Source organism: Gekko japonicus, unplaced genomic scaffold (genome assembly GCF_001447785.1).
Source record: "Gekko japonicus isolate JY-2015 unplaced genomic scaffold, Gekko_japonicus_V1.1 scaffold2006, whole genome shotgun sequence".
NCBI classification, from domain to species: domain Eukaryota; kingdom Metazoa; phylum Chordata; class Lepidosauria; order Squamata; family Gekkonidae; genus Gekko; species Gekko japonicus.
Window position 1 is genome coordinate 140,878 of NW_015175423.1, and position 15,085 is coordinate 155,962.

The window sequence follows — 15,085 nt, forward strand, 5'->3', positions numbered from 1 at the left end:
CACCCCCCCCCCCCCCCCGGATATAAACTTTTGTGTGCAGAACTTTCTTCTGCTGCTTCAGGCCAACACAGCTACCCACCAATGCCCCCTCTAAGCTGTGGAGTCCTGTGAGCAAAAATTCTGTTTTGTGAGCTACTGGCATTAAAGTTGTGAGTGAGCGATTTGGCTACTGCATCAATTAGTTTGTTCTGGAGCCCTCCTTCTTGAGCTGAGACAAAAATGTGTGAGCCAGAGGCTAAAATACTGTGAGCTGGCTCACACTAACTCAGCTTAGAGGGAACACTGCTACCCACCTGAATCGAAAAAGCAAAGGACAAGGCAGTTTCCCATCCTTGAGGACCCACCATCTATTAATAAGAAGGTTGGCACTGGGTTGACGCTGTGGAAGGTCAGTAGTTCAGCAGTTAAAGACCCGGGTGCTGCAAGATGGAGTGAGCTCCCGTCTCTCGTTCCAGCTCCTGCCAACCTAGCAGTTCGAAAGCAAGAAATTGCAAGTAGATAAATAGGCACCACTTCGGTGGGAAGGGAACACCGTTCCGTGCGCCTTGGTGTTTAGTCATGCCGGCCACATGACCACGGAAACGTCTTCGGACAGCGCTGGCTCTTCGGCTTTGAAACGGAGACGAGCACCGCAACCCTAGAGTTGGACTCGACTGGCTTTCGAGCAAGGGAAACCTTTACCTTTACCTGGCACTGGGCTATGCTAGGAGGGCAGTTCAAAACTTCTAGGCTCTGCCCTTTTGCTCCATTCATGGACCTTCCTGGGGCTTTAACCCACAGGTGCCTCCGCCCAGAGGCCCCTACCCAAGTTCCATATTCTTTGATTTCAGGAACTGACCAATTCATTCACAAGTAATTCAGATTGAGAAGTGCTCTATAGCAAATTCTGCCTTCATATTTTTTCTTCTCAATCGTGGATCTGCTCTTAAACTCAGTTTCTGAGCTCTGGCAACCGCCAGTTTGGGATGCTTTAGAGGAAGTACGTGTAATATTGCTCAGCATGAATAGCCAGTACCTCTGCTCTTCTCTTTGTATTATGATATTTTGGCTTCCCTCTCACCCCTCCCAGGAAATGTATGCCCATCTGTGTAATTGAGAGTCCTCTTTAAAAACCCTGAAGGGGAAAATAATTTATTGGTTAAGCAATTTAATATTTGTTAATGCATTTCCCATGTAAGTTTCTCAGTGGTCTTTCTGTCTTCATCACTGATCTTCATGTTTCTTTATATATATGCAGGGGTCATTTCCTGCAGGAGTGCACAGGAGCGGAGCTCCGGCAGTAAAGAGCCCAGGGGGCGGGCACATGCAACAAGCCCCACCCCTGCTCCCAGCAGCCCTCAGTCAGAGCAAGAAGCGCCAAAAAAGTTTCAAAACCCCCCCCCCCCCAGCCCCCCGGTCCAAAACAGTCCAGTGGCACCTTTAAGACCAAGTTTTATTCAGGTACAAGCTCTCCCTCCTCTGCGAGGACAGATCTGCACGTGTTCCCCCCCCATAGCTAGCAATCCAAAACAGTCCAATGGAGCCTGAGCCTTCTGACACACTTCCAGTGAAGTCAGGGGGTGTGGCATATGCAAATAAGTTATGCTGATGAGTTATGCTAATGAGCTCCTGCACCTCTTTTTCTACGAAATGACCCCTGTATATATGTAGTATGTGTCAAGCGCCATCTGGTTGCCTCCGACTTATCATGACCCTCTGAATTAATGTCCTTCAAAACATCCTCTCATTAACAACCTTGCTCAGGTTTTGCAAGCTGAGGACCACCGTTGATTTGATCTAGAACCCACTTTTGTCTTTTTGGTGGTCCTTGGCTTATGTAAACCTCTCCTCCGGCACCACGTTTCCAACGAATCAACTTTCTTCCCGTCCACTTTCTTCATTGTCCAACTGTCACACACCTACACAGTAATGGGGAATATTATGGGATGGATTCACTCAGGGCTATCTTTGGGCAGGAAGGCACAGGAACGGAGTTCTGGCTGGCTCCTGAGTTGGCCACGCCCAGCAGGAACTCATTAGCATAATAGGCCACACCCAACAGCAGGAACTCATTAGGATTGGCTACATTAGGGGTGTGTGGCCTAACATGCAAAGGTGTTCCTGCTACAAAAAAAGGCCCTGGGTTTGGACAACAAACAAGGTAAACAGAACAAGAAGCAAAAGGTGGGTGTGGCTGGATGACCACACTTCTGCGAACATGGGGGTGTGGCCTCATGTGCTAATGAGCTGTGCTCTCATGGGTGTGGCTGGATATGCTAATGAGTTTCTGTTGTTGGGTGTGGCCTATTATGCTAATGAGTTCCTGCTGGGCTTTTTCTACAAAAAGAGCCCTGGATTCACTTGATCTTAGTTGCCAGCAACGCATCCTTCATGGCTTTGCATTGATCTCTTTGTCATTTTCTTCTTATTTCCGTCGCCAGGGTGTAAAAAACAGCAACAGAACCAGACTGATGTCTCTATGCCAGCACAACCACTCATAGGCCCAATCTGCATCTAGCATTTGCTCTGCTGTTTTACCAAGCCCACACTGGAACAGAAAAAGGTGCGGCTCAAAACCGCATTCAGTTATCCCGGGGCCAACGCCGTACTGACTGCAGAGTCACCCCTGAATGGCCATAAAATGGCCATAAATCTATGCAGGCGGCTACCATAAAACCAAGAGATCAAAGGAAGTGAAATCGGCATGCAGTCTGGAGACTGCCGTGAAACCCGACAATCAATCAAAGTGAAAGTGGCATGTGATGTTGAGGGGAATTTCTGTTCCAGCCTGCGTTCGGTAAAACAGCGGAGCAAATGCTAGATGCGGATTGGGCCATAGAAATAGCTGGATTAGGAAGTTCTCCTCTCCTCCTCAGCCCAGTTCTGTTTTGGAATTTTGACTCACCTGACATCATTTCTCTGCTGTCATTGGCTGCAGCCTCTTGGCAGCGATGTAAAAGGGGGGGTGAGAAGAATCCTGCTGATAGGCTGGTGTCTTGGTTGCTCCTTCGTTCATGTTAGTGTCCCTGCCACAAGTTTTGTTAGTCCTTAAGGTGGTACTGGGCGCTTGCTCTTTTTGCATTCTGTGTCCCTGCTGCTGGGATTTAATCTAGCGATAGCCAGGAATAAATTTCCAATTTAGTAAATGGCTGAATATAATCTTCTTTTTCCTGCCCTAATACAAGAGATGAAGTTGATAGAATGCCATACAACCTGTTGGGAAAAATAGGCAAAATACTTAGATATTCAGAGTTTGCAATGGATCTTTGCTTCACTGGAGAGGAGACATTTCTTGCTGTGTAAAAATCTTTATTTCTAAGGGAAGGGTTCACTGGGAGACTACAAAATAACAAAGAGATGTAATGTATTCAATAAGCTGCCATTGAATGCATAATGTGTGATGAAAACATCTAATTGAAATGTCATGTTAAGCTTCGTCCTGGGCTAGGATCCAAATCCATCCAATCGCATTGATAGCCCAGGAAGAACCAACCAATCACTTGTCAGCAAGCTCCCTGAGCGGGAACGTCCGTGATTGGTCCTTATGCATACAACCTTATTGGTTGGTCAATGTACAGTAGGCGTGGCTACATTAGCCGGGAGAGTTTAAAAGCAGGACAGCTGCAATGTAAAAGCTGTTCTGGCTATCAGATGTTGATCCGTGTTGGAGTTGTGTTCGAGTGGAAGAATGAAGCTGTATCTTTGCTGAATCACTCTCCGACTACTTTGTTAAGTGAGCGACTTAACAGATATCTAGAGCTATGTCTTTGGATCCTTACAGCACAGAACACATGGTCACACAACAATGGAGTAACGAGCCTGTACTGTCGTGGGGGCAGAGTAGGGTTGCCAACTCTGGGGTAGGAAATTCCTGGAGATTTGGGGGTACAGCCTGGGGAGGGCAGGATGTGGGGTGAGGGGGAACCTCAGCAGAGTCCCCTACAATTGAGCCACTTTCTGGCGATCAGTTGTGATTCTGGGAAATCTCCAGGCGACCCTACCTGAACAGCTTCCAGAATTACAGACTGCAGAGATAAATTCCCCTGGAGGAAATGGCAGCTTTGGAGGCCAGACACTAGGGCATCAATACCCCAGTGAGATCCATCCCCTTCCCAAGCCCCACCCCTCCCCAGTGTCTGAAAAATGTGGCTGAACTCTTGCAGGTACATTTAGAAACCTCTACTGTGGTTTGTGGCAGCCTGGTTTTGCGACTTTTGTGATTTACACAGGTTACCCGCTTTATTGTTCCATGCAGTAGCAGCAGCAGCAGTAGTAGCAGAAGCAATGGGAGCAGTAGTAGTTGTAGTAACCATAACAAACAAGGAAACAATGCTACTTGCACACTTTTCCTTATATTTCTGTAAATAAAAGGATCAGAGACTTAAGCCAGGGGTCATTTCCTGCAGGAGCACAGGAGTGGAGCTCCGGCAGTAAAGAGCCCAGGGGGCGGGCACATGCAACAAGCCCCACCCCCTGCTCCCAGCAGCCCTCAGTCAGAGCAAGAAACAGCCAAGTAAGTTGCAGAGCCTGGCCCACTGGTCCAAAACAGTCTAGTGGCACCTTTAAGACCAAGTTTTATTCAGGTACAAGCTCTCCCTCCTCTGCGAGGACAGATCTGCACGTTCCCCCCCCCCAATAGCTAGCAATCCAAAACAGTCCAGTGGCGCCTGAGCGGTGGGTGTTGCCTTCTGACAAACTTCCGGTGATGTCAGGGGGTGTGGCATATGCAAATGAGTTATGCTAATGAGCTCCTGCACCTCTTTTTCTACGAAATGACCCCTGCTTAAGCCTGACCTACACTACTGGCTTAACTAGTTTAACAGTCCTTCTGTCTTTCCAGGGAGCTCTGGGAACTGTAGTTCTATGAAAGAGACTAAGCATCTCTAGCAGAGAATCCTAGCACTCCCAGCAAAATATAATTCCCAGGAGTAGGGCTGCCAAGTCTCGTTGAATCGCGGCGGGGGATCGTCATTCTTTACAGGAGCTCTGCCGCGGGGAATGGCAACAGGCGTTGCACCGCCGTCGCCAGGATGTGACGCTATGCGTCGCTCTGGCAACGGGACTCCAAACAGCCCCGTTGCCAGAGTGACGCGTAGCGTGACATCCTGGCGACGGCGGTGCAACGCCTGTTGCCGTCCCCCGCGGCAGAGCTCCTGTAAAGAATGACGATCCCCCGCCGCGATTCAACGAGACTTGGCAGCCCTACCCAGGAGTCTTTGAGGGAAGCTGTCACAGTTAAGCTGATATCAGTTTGTAGTGCAGAAGTACTGTTCATTTTGTTTAAAGTAAAGCTGCAAATTCAGGGAAGGGGCCTGAAATATCTTTTGAGGGAGCCGGACCGAGTTTCCTCTGTGGCTGTGACCCTGGCTGAACAAGACCATTGAGCTAAATTAGAGCTGTATGCTTTAATTAGTTTAACTAGTTGGGCCTCCCTTAATCAGGAAGGGCATATTTCAATCAGTGTTGTTGTGTGTTCAGGGCACATTTTCTAATTTGTGAGGCTCTTTGGTCTCCAGTATGTTACTGTGAATGAAAATGTAAAAAGAGAGAGAGAGAGAGAGAATAAAGGTGGCCTTTCCTTACAGGAAGTGATCTTTTGATAATTTAATTCAAATTACCTGACTCTTGCTTTGGTATGTCAGAACTTAGGCTTTCCTGGAGTCTGTTTAGTATGCATCAAGTAAAAGTGATACATTATTTAATCTTTTCAAAGGAAGGTGTTGTATTGCTAAGCACAAAAAAACTTTTTGGTTTACCAGCCCAAAATGAATGGGTCTTATGCAGAGGAGTTTCCGATGGACTAGGACCTTAGCTTGGTTCTTTTTTCCCCTGTGTTATAGAAAGTAGATTCTTTGGCTACAGTTTATAGGTTAGCGTGTTCAGCTCATATGAACAATCAATAACACAGCACACTTTGAGGTAGGGTTGTTAGCTCCAGGTTGGGAAATTCCTGGAGATTTGGGGGTGGAGCCTGGGGAGGGCGGGGTTTGGGGAGGGAAGGGACCTCAACAGGGTACAATGCCATAGACTCCACCCTCTCAAGCAGCCATTTTCTCCAGGAGAACTAATGTCCATAGTCTGGAGATCGGTTGTGATTCTGGGAGAACTTCAGGCTCCCCCTAGAACAGTGATGGCGAACCTTTTAGAGACCGCGTGCCCAAACTGCGACCCAAAACCCACTTATTTATCGCAAAGTGCCAACACGGCAATTTAACCTGAATACTGAGGTTTTAGTTTAGAAAAAAACAACTCATACATTAACTTAAGATGATGCAAACAAAGTAAGGAAAGCAATTGCAAATGCTTTCATTTACTTAAAATTATTTGGCAGAGAATTCGACTCTTTAATGATGGTCTGGGCCTGGCTGGGGCAATGGCACGCGTGCCCACAGAGAGGGCTCTGAGTGCCACCTCTGGCACCCGTGCCATAGGTTTGCCACCACTGCCCTAGAAGATATATGTAACAAGAGAGAAAGTCACGAAACAAAATTTAACATCAAAGAAGCAAAAGCAGTCATGACCAAATTACTAATGTTTCAATTACACTCAATAAATTTCAAATCTGCATAATTCATGCACAAAATTGGCCAACACAGAGGAGGAACTAACAGGACATCATAGATGTGTTAGAGTCCCGACCCTGAGGAAACTAGGAGTGAAACGGGTGTTCCAAGTCCCATCACCGGGACCATTGATTTTTCTACTGAATGGTTGATGGGATATGAATTTTTGAAAATGATACCCAAATTGTCTGAAGAATATTGTTCACTGAAATTGCGATACGTTATTTTCTTTTGGGACTTTTCCAGTATGTGCCGGCATACCTTTGGATTAGGACAAGAATGTGATTATGTGACTTTATAAAAGCCAATCTTGTGCATGAATTATTCAGATTTGAAATTTGTTGAGTGTAATTGAAACAACCTTAGTAATTTGGTCACAACTGCTTTTGCTTCTTTGATGTTCCAACTAGAAGATGGCAACCTAATGTTGACACTCTCTTTGCTGCCTAACCATCGAAATGTAATTTTTCAGAAAAGTTAGTAATGTACTTCATCAAGCTCTGCCATATTTAATACCAGTTTTCATGAGAACCAAAAAAGAGCACAGAATGGTTTTGTAGATATTTTCTTTTTTCCGGTTAAATTTTTTATTTTGAAAAAAAAAAGTGGGATACAAAAGGGAAAAAGGGTAAGGAAAAGTGTAAATTCATCAAAAGTTATCAGATATCATGAATAGTTGCATACAAGTAGTTGCATACAAGTAGTATTAATAAAAATACATTGTTCAAATATAGAAGCAGCAAATAAAACATCATTATTACAGTATTCAGGAATAGATTATCTCTTTGAATTAAGAAGCAAATATTTCCGAATATTCAGCGATAATCTTTTTAAAAAATGAGATTATATCTTTAGCAATTAAACAAAGTTTTGTAGATATTTTCAACATTTTTAAAATCTGCCTCTCCAGATGTTGAGTCATTTGACCTGTCTCTGTAGCTATGACAGCTTTAAGATGGATAACCATTTGAGATAATAGTGAGTTTTTCTTTTTTTGACCCCCTTTCCTTTAGTGATTTCCCATTTCATGACCATCTCTCTTCTAGATCTTCCAAAACAGACAACCTAGAAGTCTTGCCGTTGGCTCACTGCAATCGCTCATTAAGGGAGTCTGCAAAGAAGACTCTTCGTTCTTCAGCAGTGCAAACATGTTCATTGACATGCCTCGAATCACTGAAATCCTGGAGGAGGATATGGCGAAATTCAGCATCCCCGAAGACTCAAGTAAGGGCTGTGGGAATAATTTGTATGTGGATGCATTGGTTTCAATTCAATTCAATTCAATTTATTACAGATGTTGAGTCATTTGACCTGTCTCTGTAGCTATGACAGCTTTAAGATGGATAACCATTTGAGAGAATAGTGAGTTTTTCTTTTTTTTGACCCCCTTTCCTTTAGTGATTTTCCCATTTCATGACCATCTCTCTTCTAGATCTTCCAAAACAGACAACCTAGAAGTCTTGCCGTTGGCTCACTGCAATCACTCATTAAGGGAGTCTGCAAAGAAGACTCTTCGTTCTTCAGCAGTGCAAACATGTTCATTGACATGCCTCGAATCACTGAAGTTCTGGAGGAGGATATGGCGAAATTCAGCATCCCTGAAGACTCAAGTAAGGGCTGTAGGAATAATTTGTATGTGGATGTCTTGGTTTCTATACTTTGTGTTTAGAGCGAAATTTCAGATTTAGCCTTACGCATTGAAGATCCAATATGGTTTCTCCTTCCTCCTCTTCCGTAAACAACAAGTTTGGCAGCTGCTGTCACAAGGTCAGCTTCCCTATAGGGGGAGAGAGAACTGGGGACTTACAGTGCAATCCTAAACAGCTAACATACTTCTAAATTCATTGAAATCAATAAACTGAGAAGGGGGTGGCTCTGTTTAGGATTACACTGCTAAGGTGCTTTTGTAACTTTTTAACAAAGTAAGTAAATTAAGGAGGGAACAGGCATGGACACTTGTAAATATTTGTTTTAAAAGAGTATAAATCCTTCCCCCCCCCCCCACACACACACAAGCAAGCATTTCCTCCCAACTACTTTTTGCTGGCTACCTGTGAAGATTACAGTGCCATCCTAACCTGAGTTATGGCCTTCCATTGAAATTGGTGGTCTTAGAAGGGTGTAAAACTACTTCGGATGGCATGGTTCATCTATTTTGTGGGCTACATCCCAACTGCCCAAATGTTTTTGGCCCCCTCCCATCAGGTTGGATATTCTGTAGCTAGTGGCTTCCAGCAATTAGAGGTCATTAGGCGGTTTGATGTAGTGGTTAGGAGCGCGGACTCTAATCTGGGAGAACCGGATTTGAGTCCCCACTCCTCCACATGCAGCTGCCAGTGTGACCTTGGGCAAGCCATAGTTCTGACACAGCTGTCCTTGAAAAAGAGCAGTTTCTGTCAAGAGCTCTCTCAGCCCCACCTACCTCACAGGGTGTCTGTTGTGGGGAGGGGAAGGGAAAGGAGATTGGGTAGTGAAGGACAGGGTACAAATCCAATCTCTTCCTCCTCTTCTTCTTCTCTTCCTGTGTCCCAAACACATGAAGCCGCCTTATACTGAGTTGGACCCTTGGTCTACTAAGGTCAGTACTGTCTCCTCTGACTGGTAACATCTCTCCAGGGTTTCAATCAAAAGTCTTCTACATCACCTACTATTGGATCCTTTTAACTGCCAGTGCCAGGAGGTGAACTTGAGACCCTCTGCATGCAAAGCAGACACAATATCCCGCCCACACTATTTTGAAACCTTGAGGAAAATAGAGATAATTCAGAAAATTCCTTGTAAGAGAGCAGGTTCAGACTGCTGTTATAGTCTCCTGTAGACTATGGAGACTGATTCACACATTATGGAGTACACAGATCAGGTTGAGGGTCCCCACACGGTGTAACAGTCAGATGTGAGTGGTAGGTTCTTCTCAGTTTTCACAGGTGTGGTGCTTGATTTGAATCGGAACTCGGGCACACATGGAGAAGAATTTTTTGCCCTCTTCCTCACACCATTCTCCTGACCTGAAGCGGCCGAGGGTCAGTTGTCCTGTCGGGGAGTCCCAGAGAACACAAAGGTTGCCCCAAGAGGCCAAACAGAGGCCCAACTCCTTCAGCTTGAGACGACAGTGCTGGGGGAAGGCTGAATCGTCTTCTCCACACACACCATGGTCCCAGGCTAAGTTGGAGCACCATATGTGGGTCTGAGATCCTAAACTGTGCAGATTTCTGAGTAATTTATTCCCAGTACTATCAGCCACTGAGGCAATTGGCTTTTTATAGGAGTTGTATGCTTTATATAGGAGCTGTGGTGGCTCAAGTGGTTAAGACGCTGAACTGCAGGCTGTGGAAGGTCAGTAGTTCAGCAGTTCGAGACCCGAGTGTGCCGCATGACAGAGTGAGCTCCCGTCTCTAGTTCCAGCTCCTGCCAACCTAGCAGTTTGAAAGCAAGAAATTGCAAGTAGATAAATAGGTACCGCTTCGGTGGGAAGGTAACAGCGTTCCGCGCGCCTTGGTGTTTAGTCATGCCGGCCACATGACCACAGAAACGTCTTCAGACAGCGCTGGCTCTTCAGCTTTGAAACGGAGATGAGCACCGCAACCCTAGAGTCGGACTCGACTGGCTTTCGAGCAAGGGAACCTTTACCTTTACTTTTTATGCTTTATATGTTTTAACATGGTTTTAATTGTATTGTATTGATATTGTTGTACTATATTTATATTGTTGGAACCTACCCTGAGCCCGTTAAGGAGAGGGTGGGATAAAAATCTAATAAATAAATAAATGTGGACGAACTGCGGACAGCCTGCTACTCACATCTCACACTGCTATGCAGGGTGGGTGGTGCCAGGCCAACTTGTGTACTCCATAATTTGTGAATTGGCCAACATGAGGTCTCCTCTGTTCCTCTACAAATTCTTTGCAGATGTATTAGATAAGAACGCCTGACGACTGAAAGCATTGACAAGACTCCTTTATCTGTTTTTCCAAATGTAGCCCAATTATGATGATGCATTTACAGAGAGCACTTTTAATGAGCAGAGTCCTTTACGATCTTTCTCACTTGATCCCCCAACAAGTCAGTATTGTGATTTATTCCCGTTTGCTAGATGAATATTACAGAGAACAACTGTCCAAACCACAGTGTATTACGCTGACAAGTTTTCTTGGTTTTGGTTAATTTTTTAGATTCCCAAAATGTTCACCAGTCCTTATAGGCCATGCTAAAAGCCACCCAGGGAGCTGCGGTGGCTCAAGTGGTTAAGACGCTGAACTGCAGGCTGTGGAAGGTCAGTAGTTCAGCAGTTCGAGACCCGGGTGCCGCAAGACGGGGTGAGCTCCTGTCTCTAGTTCCAGCTCCTGCCAACCTAGCAGTTCGAAATCAAGAAATTGCAAGTAGATAAATAGGTACCGCTTCGGTGGGAAGGTAACAGCGTTCCGTGCGCCTTGGTGTTTAGTCATGCCGGCCACATGACCACAGAAACGTCTTCGGACAGCGCTGGCTCTTCGGCTTTGAAACGGAGATGAGCACCGCAACCCTAGAGTCGGACTCGACTGGCTTTTGAGCAAGGGAAACCTTTACTTTTACTTAAAAGCCACCCAGTTGCTAAATACTTCTTTTCACGTGCGTGTTTTTAAAATGTGGGTCTTTGTTTGTTTGTTTGTTTGTTACTGCAGCACAGTTTTGCTTGCAGCTCTATCAGGAAATTTTACAGTCTCCTAATGGGGCTTTGATCTGGACATTCCTCAAGCCACTGTTACATGGAAGGATACTGTATACTCCCAATACAAAGAATATTAACTTGGTGATGCAAAAGGTAAGGACACCTGCAGAATAGTGATTCTCATGTTTCTAAATGCATCCATGTACATAAGTGCCGTCCAATTGCAGCCAACTGGCGACCCCAGCAAGGGCTTGCAAGGCAAATGAGAAGCAGAGATGGTTTGCCTTTGCCTTCCTCTGCACTGCAGAGTCTTCCTGGTGGTCTCCCATCCAAGACCTATGGTGACCCCAGCAAGGGGATTCTAAAGCAAGTGAGAAGCAGAAGTAGCTTGCCAGTACCTTCCTCTGCAGAGTCTTCATTGGTGGTCTCCCATCCAAGTACTGACCATGCTTAGCTTCTGGGATCCAACATGATTGGGCTATACCATGTTGCCTTCCCGATGTCTGAGTGCATCTCCTCCACTAGTCTTATTGGTCTGTGTGCATATTGTATTTATTTATTTATTTTTAAGTGACAACTATGTTGTGTCCCTTGTTGTGCCCTTCCCTCAGTTGTTGGAAGTCCTGGGGCAATTTGGCCACCTCCCCTGCCCCTCGAAACCCTTTTTAACCAATCAGCTGGCGAACCCAGGCTTCTGTCTCCTCACTAGTTGCCTCCAAACAGGCAAACTGTTCCTCTCCTGCTCCCACTATAGCAAGTGGGTTGTGTCCGTCAGCCAGTTGCCGCTAGCTTTCAAACGATAATTGTGTGGGCATCCAAGCAAGCATCTTCCTTTGTCAATACCTTTTTTTCACAAAGGATTTTAGCTATAAGCTCAAGCACTGCCTTACTTGATAGCTGAACAAAGTTTCAGTCCAGTGGCACCTTTAAGACCAACCAGGGCTATTTTTGGGCAGGAACGCACAGGAACGGAGTTACGGCTGGCTCCCGAGTTGGCCACGCCCAGCAGGAACTCATTAGCATAATAGGCCACACCCAACAGCAGGAACGCATTAGGATTGGCTACATTAGGGGTGTGTGGCCTAACATGCAAAGGAGTTCCTGCTACAAAAAAGGCCCTGGGTTTTGACAACAAACAAGGTAAACAGAATAACAAGCAAAAGGTGGGTGTGGCTGGATAACCACACTTCTGGTAACATGGGGGTGCGGCCTAATGTGCTAATGAGCTGTGCTGTCAGGGGTGTGGCCTAATAGGCTAATGAGTCTCTGTTGTTGGGTGTGGCCTATTATGCTAATGAGTTCCTGCTCGGCTTTTTCTACAAAAAGAGCCCTGAACCAACAAAGTTTTATTCAAGGTACAGTGTGCTTGCACATGAAAGCTCATATCCAGAATTCAACTTTGTTCGTCTTCAAGGTGCCCCTGGACTCAAACTTTGTTCTGCTGCTTCAGACCAATATGGCTCTACCCACCTGAATCTTAATAGTTCTAACATTAAATTAAGATTGCCAAGTCTGGATTGGAAAATGCCTGTGTGCTTGGGGAGGGGCTTCAGCAGGGTACAGGACCATAGAGTCCACCCTCCAAAGCGTCCATTTTTGTCAAAGACTGGGATGGAACCACCATATGCAAAGGATGTTCATGCCAGAATGCCACTTGTTTGGGCTTCGTAGTGACGGCAGCTGCACCCTTTGTGCGATGTTTTGTTGGTTTCTCCAAAACACCTGGTGAGACACTGTGGAAAACAGAACGCTGGAAGAGATGGATGCCAAAGTCAGAGTTTACCTAGGGCCAGGGCTATTTTTGGGCAGGAACGCACAGAAACGGAGTTCCGGCTGGCTCCCAAGTAGGCCACACCCAGCAGGAACTCATTAGCATAACAGGCCACCCCCAACAGCAGAAACTCATTAGGATTGGCTACATTAGGGGTGTGTGGCCTAACAGGCAAAGGAGTTCCTGCCAAAAAAAAAGGCCCTGGGTTTTGACAACAAACAAGGTAAACAGAATAAGAAGCAAAAGGTGGGTGTGGCTGGATAATCACACTTCTGGTAACATGGGGGTGCGGCCTAATGTGCTAATGAGCTGTGCTGTCAGGGGTGTGGCCTAATAGGCTAATGAGTCTCTGTTGTTGGGTGTGGCCTATTATGCTAATGAGTTCCTGCTCGGCTTTTTCTACAAAAAGAGCCCTGCCTAGGGCACCAAAAAACCTTGGGCCAACCTTGAATGGGTCACCATAACAAGTAGATTTGGACTTGTGGGTCACTATACCAAAAAGGTTCGGAACCGCTGATGTAGAGAAGGTGTAGAGAATGGTATTTGTGTGTGGAGAAGCTCTTATGTGCGTCTGATTCTCCGATCCTCTGTGCATTTGCTATTTAATTTTGGAGCTGATATCCAGGGAAACAAAACTTTTTGGGGTCAAAATTTCGTGAGCTTTTGTGACATTCTTACTTCTATTTTGTTTTTTTGACACACCAAAGTGCCAATTAAATGGTGAACAATGGAAGTACTTGATGTTTTTCAATTAATTTCTGGCGAGGGAGGGAGTCTGCCCTGCTTCCTGCATGAAAGCTTTGAACAAAGACCTTAGCTGTGCTGACAGATTGTTTCTCTACTCAGTCATCTTAGTGGAGTTGAATGAGTTTTAAAACTTTGGAATGATAAAAGGATGTAACTCTTCATTTGTAGAGCTACCAACTCTCAGAGCTGTAACAGTTGAGACAGATGGCTTTTTTAAAAAGAGAGAGAGAGAGAGAGAGAGAAATGGAACCCCCTGTGTACAAAATTACATTCTCTGAAAGAGTGATGCTTGGAATAATGTGCTGCAGACATTTCCCCCCAGATTATTTTGTCAATTAGCATGCTCAGATCACTACCTTAAAAGGAACGATGGCAAGAAAGATAAATCTTTAAAAAGAAGTTCGGCCCTATGAGAATTATTGATGCATATATATTTATTATATTTGGACAAAACGATTCCATTGCATCGGTCACACTGAATTTTTTTAAAATACACCCTAAGATCTGTGAGCTATGAAAACTTCAAAACTGACAATTTTCCCACCCAACAATAGCTTTAAATGTTCTTGATAGCCCAGTGTAGTCATGTAGCATTTTTTAATCATGTAGGTATAATATATATATGTATACTATGAGAATGGCCCGTTGCGGAAATGAATGAAACGAGCTCTAGGAAGAGGGCCTGGGTGAGTGCGGTGTCCTGCAGCAGTCACCGGTTGTCCCCTCCAGCCCACCTCACATCCCACCTGCCCACCCAGCAGGTGCTTGTCCCCAAGAGGCCAGTGGTAGGCCACGGGGAAGTGAAATCTGGGTGGTGGGTGGCGGGATGTATTTTCGAGACGTTGGCAGGCAGTCCATGAAGGGGCAGAGGCTCTGGGAGCCTTCTCCTGCTCACCCACTGGCGGGTAGGCAGGAGAAGCAATTGGGAGGCTTTTAAATGCCTCCCCGCTTCCTCCCAGGCCCTTCCTGGCTCAGCCGCCTCATTGGGCAGGCCATGAGGGGTGGGAGTGGGGCTCTGGGAGGTTTCTCCTGCTTGCCTGCTTCAGTGGGCGAGCAGGAGAAGCAATGGGGAGGCTTTTAAATGCCTCCCCACTCCCTCCTGGGCCCTTCCTGGCTCAGCTGCCTTGGTGGGTGGGCCATGAGGGGCGACCTGAATATACTAGGATGAATGTGAAATCATCCCCATAGAGAAGCTATGTTAAGCTTCAGACTTCGGCAGGGATTCGCGCCGAAGACTTTGTGGCCAATCACATTTGAACTGTATGTAAGCGGGAAAGCTTATGATTGGTCTGTTATGCGATCAACCTGATAGGTTGAAATATGTATAGTAGGTGTGGCTACATTAGCCCGGAATGTTTAAATACCGAGCAGCTGCAATG

The 15,085-nt window shown here is 45.8% G+C and overlaps 1 protein-coding gene across 1 annotated transcript in view; it reads left to right on the top strand.

The window, feature by feature from the left end:
* Positions 1-15,085, top strand: part of ABCA13 (ATP binding cassette subfamily A member 13) — a gene marked incomplete at its 3' end in the record, with an annotated part of 314,376 nt that overhangs the window by 114,459 nt on the left and 184,832 nt on the right. Inside the window, exons 24-25 of the mRNA XM_015425808.1 lie at positions 7,589-7,766; positions 11,202-11,341. Of these exons, the coding sequence (XP_015281294.1) occupies positions 7,589-7,766; positions 11,202-11,341 (318 nt within the window). The remainder of the gene's footprint in view (positions 1-7,588; positions 7,767-11,201; positions 11,342-15,085) is intronic.